The sequence below is a fragment of the Lynx rufus genome, unplaced genomic scaffold (assembly GCF_022079265.1).
Source record: "Lynx rufus isolate CCGP_SWC_20201006 ecotype Redwood Valley unplaced genomic scaffold, mLynRuf1.p SCAF_19, whole genome shotgun sequence".
NCBI lineage: Eukaryota > Metazoa > Chordata > Mammalia > Carnivora > Felidae > Lynx > Lynx rufus.
Window position 1 is genome coordinate 24,358,722 of NW_025814833.1, and position 7,963 is coordinate 24,366,684.

The window sequence follows — 7,963 nt, forward strand, 5'->3', positions numbered from 1 at the left end:
ATCATTTTTAGCCCTTTTTTTCACCTGATACATTCTCATATATCTCTGCATACTGAGCTCAAATATTACCACTTCTGTGAACCTTCCCAGACCACCACCATCTACCTAGCACTCCCTCTCATCCCACCCTAGCTAAAATAGTACTTTTCTATATGTTTCTACTGAGACATTTGGTACATTGTAGTGTAGTGATATTGACTTTGCCTCTGCTAGTGGACTCTGAGCTTGAAAGCAAGGATTGAACCATACCCATTTTGGATACCCCGTGACCCTAACCCTAGCTCAATATGTTTTTAATGAATGGATGGATGAATAAAAGCACAAATGAACAAAATGGATAGGAAGCCTCTGATATGTTATCATTCAAGAGGCATCTCATATGTGAGATGTATTAGGGAGAAATTATGGAGGTTCTCAAAGTACTGAAGCCAGTAAGAGGGCAAGAATCTTGTCTTTTTTGTTCATTGCTTTATCCCCAGGGTTTCTCACAGTTCTCTGTGTACAGCAGGCCTCAGTAAATGTTTCTTGTATGAATGAATGAACAAATGATCTCATTTGGCCACTCTTTGTAATAGTTTCCATGGGGAGTTTTGAGAGTACCATCACTGGGTAGGCTTCAAGCTTCTTTTATGGAGGCATTAATTCTATTTGGTATCGCGTTTTACACATCATTGGTTTTCAGTAAAGTGTCCACCATGCTGATGAACAGTGGTCTCTTTTCCCAGGATTTCAACCTTATCTGCCACTGAAGCCATATTCTATTTGTGGGAGATATTAAAAATAATAGAAACAAGTCTGTCTCTCCTTGAGGAGCTTGTAGAGCAGTGGCCTATCATGTGTCACACATCCTCATTCTTTCTGCTCCCATCAGAATTGGCCCCCTGGGTCCAGTGAGAACTGCCTTCTTAAAAATGACAAAATAAAGTCCCTATTTTCCAACATCTCCTATTATGGAGGTAGTATAGTCAATAAAGTGGAGACACCATAATGAGACTCTTCTCCTTTGGGACTTCACAGGGTCTATATTTGGATGCTAAGAATATTTTAATTGAGGGGAAAATAAAGTAAAATAAAGGAGCTATTCAATGAGTACTCCTTAATTGATCCATCTTTGGATTCATCCGGTATCATGGGCAGAACAATGCTCCTTAAACAGAAGGTCTGACCCTTCTTAGTCCCTCTCTTTGAAAACTAACATTAGTCGTATTTGACCAGCTTGGAAAAGCAAATACTCTAGCAGGAAAGACAGATGCCAGACAGAGGAGACCTCCTAATTTGCCATCATTGTGGATTAACTTTATTGAATAGCAGCTGTACAAAACACCATGTTAGATGAAAGGGAGCTCCAAACCAAACCCCAGAGATGGCCTCTCTGCTCCCCACTCAATGAATATAATGACACTACCCTGATGACAAGTATGTGTCAAGAGACTCAGCTTCCATGACAGTATGGATTTGAGTTCTCTAGGGGAAATCAAGGCAGCTTATGTATCATTTGTTTTTCATCAATGCCAAAAGCCTTTTCTATTGTCACAGACCAGATGAGACTGGACAAAAAAAAAGTTTGCTGGCTCAGTAGGAAACCTCATAAGGGGCAGAAAAGTAGCTGAATTACTGAGCCATCAGTGAGTGATCTCAGGGAACAGTTCCATGTGGCTCATTGGCTGCCATTTACATTTCAAGGAATCTTGAGGCAGGGAGGATACAGGATTGGGGGATGTTTTAGCCCATTCAGTTAAAATGTTACATAATAAAAATAACAGGCATTCTGTTCCCAAAATCTAGGCAAGAAGAAAGGTAGGCAGCATTGGATTGTGGTGTCAACCTTCCATTTCTGTGGATACACCATGAGATTTACAAGAAGCAGTCATCAGCACTAGCAGGTACTGTTCCCTTCACCTTCTATTGTCCAGCACTTCTCCCAGGGAAAATTTTGCTTCTGCATTCATTACCCTTCACTGTTGCTAAGAATACAAATGAGCCATAATTCAACTTTTTGTGAGCATATGTCAGATGTGAACTCGGAACAGTAATAAGAGTTAAGTTCATTGAGAGACAACTGTGAAGCAGGAATCATTCTAAGACTTTAATGTATTAACTCATTAATCTTCACAACAACCCCATGTCATAGATGCTATTATTATCTGTGTTTTACAGATGAAGAAACTGAGGCCTAGAGAGGTTAAGTAACTTGCCAATGTTTACATAGCTACTTAATGGTAGAGCAGGGATTTATTTGAACCTAGGCAGTCGGGATCCTGAACCTGTGTTCTAATCTCAATGGTTAAACTGCTTTCCTAAAATAATACACAGAGGGGAAAAACTAGTTGACACGAAACTCAAGTAAGTTTACAGATAGCTTCGTATATCTCAGCCCAATACTATTGCTCAAGGTACTTTTAAGACAAAAAGAGCACTACTAAACTAAATATCAGTATTTCTAAGATCTGGTTTCCAAAGTCAAGTAACTTTCCCTAAAGCATAGCTAAAAAATTACTGAAACACGAAGTTGAAGGGGACCCTGAGAATCTATTTCTTCATAGTGCTTAAGAAAATAAGATGCAGGCAAAGAGGGCTAGAAGTAGAAATGAAAATCACTCGTAAGGTTTCAAATGTCTGGCTGGAGGTGGATATGAGTAACACTCATTAGAGCTGATGGTGGTGGCATTGAACTCAAATACTTTCAATTTAAGTGGTAGCTCAGCAGTCATTTGAAGGAAAGATGTTAGTATTTCCTTTATCTTAAAGAGCATATAGCACTACTAATAGTATTAATAATGATGGCAGTTAACTTTTACTGAGTGCTTATTACATGCCAAACATTGGGCTAAGCATATTATTTAATCTTCACAGCAATCCTATGAGGTAGATACTGACTTATCCTTATTTTACAGATGAGGGAACTGAGGTACAGATAGGTCAAGTAACTTGTGTGAAGTCACATAGCTAGCAAGTAGCAGAACAATGATCCAAACCCAAACAGTCTGTCTTTGAGGCCTATGTTGTTACATAGTAAACAAGATACTCTCTCCAGAAATAGCCCTTTGAGCTCCTGTGAAGAAAACCTACCCAGATTTTTAGGCCTGTTATTGACCCCAGCAATAAGCTTTGGGCCTATAGTGATGCCTTGGATGATTTTTTTACTCTCAGTGCTAAGCCTTTCTTGCTCCACATTGCAGATGGGTGACTAAATGCTGAAGATTACCATGTGAACATAGATTTATGTTTAGACATTGTAATTTACAAATAATCCAATATAACTAACATATAGTCCCCTTTGCATCAGTGCAGATCTGGCCTCAAGATTTTTCCCTGAGACATATACCCATACAGATCAGATTTCCATGAACTGGTAATGTTTAAGGCAAATCAGATTGTTTAGCTTCTCTAGACTCTAAGAGATTATGACTCAGGACCACTCCAAATGGAGCTATAAAATAATACATAATATTTTAGTTTAAATGCTATTACAATGAAATAATGAGGAAGAACTAAATTTAAAAGACCCATTACATCCTTTAGAAATATGTATAAAAAGTATATTAATAATGATTTTAAAAATATTTTAATAGCTAACACGTTTGAGCACTATGTGCCAGGCATTGTGCTAAGGACAATTTAATTGTCACAAAAATCCTAAGGGGTTAAGTATTATTAGCCTGATTTTATGAATGAGGAAACAGAGTTTCATAGAAGATATTTAACTACTCAAAATAAAGTAGTGAAAGAAACAGGTTTGGAAGTCAGGCAGATTGACTCCAGAGTCTGAATGTTTAACCATGATGCAATAGTGGCTCCTGTCATAACACCTGCTGATTCCAGATTGGCCCCACTAGTCATTCAAAACCCAAGGAGATCTATGGTCCAATCATTCACCCTAAAAGGATCCCTGGTTGCTCATTTCAAACATGGTTGGTCTAATGGAGTAGGATGCAATCTAGTCAACTACAGTCCAAGGCATGAATTATAGTTTGGTGGGACAGTTCATTGCCTCTGCCACATACATAATTCAAGTGCCTTCATTCTCCACCCATTTCTCATTTACATATTTTTCCTTTATATTTGGCTGCTTTTAAGCTTGTTTCCTAGTTTTCTATGTAATCACATTTCTTAATTATTAAGATTATAAAGTATTGTTGCCTATACTTGCATGCCCCCATTATACCTTATAAGGATTCAAAATCTGAATTGGAATTGTGAAATTATTTTGGGGGGAGGGGTGGAGGTCACTAACTATACAGACAAATGGCATGACAAAGTGGCATTACTCTAGATCCGTTTCTCTACTGTGTTTGTGAATAACCTGGGGATCATGTTAAAATGCAGCTTCTGATTCAGTAGCTCTGGGCTAGTGCCTAAGATTTGGCAATTCTTAATAGCTCCCAGGTTATGCAGATTATACTTTGAGTAGCAAGGTACTCGATGGGCCTGGTCCTGCCATTCTTTTAAAAGTAGGATCACAATTAGATGAACCTGGGAAGATTAATATTTAGGCTATTTTAAAAGCACTCCAGGCTTCCATAGATGGCAATTCCCTAATGTCTTCACAAATCCATTTTAACGGTTAATAGTTCTGACAGTATAGAAGCTTTTTTGTGTTTAAACGAAACCCTTCAGAGGCTGTGGCATTTTTCTTCTGATTTTATCTTTAGTGGAGATGGAGTAAGTACAACATGCCCATTCTCTTACTGGTTACTTTGTTTAAAAAAATATGAACAGTTATTCAATGTGAACCACTTTGGAATGTTCCCTACCATCTCTTCTTCCCCACTTTAGGAATCTAAGATTTTTGAAGTGTCTAAGTCAATTCTCATTTCCACTCCATGTTTATTTGTCTCCTCTAAATCTATAAAATTAGATAAACTTTATAATTCCTTGCCATATTCTGTTGCCTTTTATTTCGACAACCTATTTAAATATTAATGCCCATATCCTGTATCAGCTATATCCCTAGTCCATAGTGCAATAAGGAGTATACTAGTAACTACTGGCCACCCTGCTTATAAAGCTCATATTACAAAAATGCACACTCTAGGCAGAATCTGGTAAATGTCAACTTCAAAATAAGTTGTGTCATACTGTTATATTTATTACCACATGGTCAATAAAAAGAAACACTTGTGACGTGATTAAAAATAGCATACCAGGCAAAATTGGTTGTCCAGCGATTCCCAGTGGTGCCATTCCAAGATTATTCATTGCTGTGGCCCATGCAGTTGGATCAGACATAGGTAGCGTCATTGCAGTGGAATCCACATTCAGAGTTCTACTACTATCAGCTAAAAAAAAATGACAAGCAAAATACTTTGTTGTATTAAGGTTTCAGTATGTAGTTTGCTTAACATAAACTGGCAAACACTTTACAGAAACAGACTGATGGACAAGTAGTAGATAGAGCCTTAATTCCAGCTCTTTACAAGGGTTAAAACAATACAGCGTGAACTGAAAGGAAGTCATAGAATTTGAAAGAAGTTTACCAGATGGTATTTTAGTGTGTTTCTTTCTTTCTCTTTCTACTCCCTCTGTTCCTTCCTTTTCTCTTTTTTTTTATGAAGCCTTTATTTTTTAGAGCAGTTTTATGTTCACAGCAAAATTACAGAGAAGGTACAGAGATTTCATTTATACCCTCTACCCACACACATGCATAGCCTCCCGCATTATCAACATCCCCCACCGGAGTGGTACATTTGTTACAATGATGCATCATAATCACCTAAAAGTCATAGTTTAAATTAGGGTTCACTCTTGGTGTTGTACATTCTATGGGTTTGGAAAAATGTATAATAACATGTATACATCCTTGTGGTATCACACAGAATATTTTCACTGCCCTGAAAATTCTCTGTGCTCTGCTTATATCATCCCTCCCTACACCCCAACCCCTGGCAATTACTGATCTTATTCCATCTCCATAGTTTTGCCTTTTCTATAATGTCACATAGTTGGAATCATACAACATGCAGCCTTTTCAGACTGGCTTTTCTCAGTAGTATGCATTTAAGTTTCCTCCATGTCTTTTCATGGCCTGATAGTTCATTTCTATCATAATAGAATGCTGCATAATATTCCATCATAGGGATGTACCACAGTTTATCCATTCACCTACTGAAGAACATTGTAGTTGTTTCCAAGTTTTGACAATTATGAATAAAACTGCTATAAACATTCATGTGCACATTTTTGTGTGAACATAAGTTTTCAACTCCTTTGGGGAAATGCCAAGCAGCACAATCACTGAATTGTATAGTAAGAGCATATTTACTTTTGTAAGAAACTGTCAACCTATCTTCTAAAGTAGCCAAACCATTTTGCATTCCCCACTGGCAGTGAATGAGAGTTCTGTTGCTCTATATCATCACTAGTATTTAGTGATGTCAGTGTTCTGGATTCTGGCCATTCTAATAGGTGTATGGTGGTATTTCTTTGCTGTTTTAATTTGCATTTTCCTGTTACATAATACGGAACATCTTTTCATATATTTATTTGCCATCTGTATATGTTCTTTAGTGAGTTGTCTATTAAAGTTTTTGACCTGATTTTAAATTGGGCTGTTTGTTTTCTTGTTGTGTTTTAAGTGTTCTTTGTATATTTTAGATAATAGTCCTTTACCAGATGTGTATATTGCAAATATTTTCTCCCAGTTTGTGGCTTATATTCTCATTATCTTTACATTGTCTTTTGCAGAACATAAGATCTTAATTTTAGTTAAGTCCAGCTTATCAATAATTTCTTTCATGGATCATGCCTTTGGTGTACTAAAAAGTCATCACTGGGGTGCCTAGGTGGCTCAGCTGGTTAAGCGTCTGACTTTGGCTCAGGTCAAGATCTCACAGTTTGTGGGTTCAAGCCCCACATTTGGCTTTCTGCTGTCAGTGCAGTGCCCACTTTGGATCCCTCCTGCCTGTCTCTCATGTGCGCACGCACACACATGCGCTTTCTCTGTCCCTCCTGTGTGTGTGCTCTCTCTCTCTCTCTCGCTCTCTCTCAAAAAGAAATAAACATTAAAAAAAAAGTCATCACCATATCCAAGGTCCTTTAGGTTTTCTCTCATGTTATTTTCTAGCAGTTTTATAGTTTTGCATTTCACATTTAGGTCTATGATCCATTTTGAGTTAATTTTTGTGATGGGTATAAGATCTGTGTTTAGATTTTTTTTGCATGAGGATTTCCAGCTGTTCTAGCACATTTGTTGAAGAGACTGTCTTTCCTCAATTGTATTGCATTTACTCCTTTGTCAAAGATCAGTTAACTCTATTTGTGGGGTCTATTTCTGGGTTCTCTATTCTACTCCACTGATCTATTTGTCTATTATTTCCCCAATATCACACTGGCTTGATTGCTGTAGCTTTATAGTAAATCTTGAAGTTGGGTAGCATCAGGCTTCCAACTCTGTTCTTGTTCAACATATTTTGGATATTCTGAGCCTTTTGCCTCTCCATATAAACTTTAGAATCTGTTTGTTGATAACCACAAAATAACTTGCTTGGACTTTGATTGGGATTGCATTAAGTCAAGTTAGGAAGAACTGACATCTTGAAAATATTGAGTCTTCCTATCCATGGACATGAAATGTCTCTTCATTTATTTAATTCTTCTTTTATTTCATTCGTCAGGGTTTTATAGTTTTCTGGGTTTTTTTTTCAAGCACATATACCACAGGAGCTTGGGATGACTAAGAGGTTTCCTATTCTTCTCATAGTCTAGTTGCATATGATTACTTCGTCAGCTTCCATCCAAACTACTCATGCATGCAAACTAAGAAAAACCATCCAACAGCTTCCATGGTGCAAAAAAAATGAAAAATTCTATTTTTGATGTAATTTCATTTCTTTAACATTTCATTTCAGTTAACATTGAATAGAGATGGACATACAATCAGCAAATATCAAATTAGCCAATTGAGTATTTTGGAAATTAGGGGGACACGAGAGAATAATCAGATAGGATATGTAGTCCTTGCCTT

General features: G+C 37.2%; 1 protein-coding gene across 1 annotated transcript in view; it reads right to left on the reverse strand.

The window, feature by feature from the left end:
* ENOX2 (ecto-NOX disulfide-thiol exchanger 2) overlaps window positions 1-5,278 on the reverse strand; it is a 63,084-nt gene extending 57,806 nt beyond the window's left edge. The window contains exon 1 of the mRNA XM_047082005.1: window positions 5,145-5,278. Coding sequence (XP_046937961.1) covers window positions 5,145-5,241 — 97 coding nt within the window. The 5' untranslated portion in view covers window positions 5,242-5,278. The remainder of the gene's footprint in view (window positions 1-5,144) is intronic.
* Between the last annotated feature and the right edge of the window lie 2,685 nt (window positions 5,279-7,963).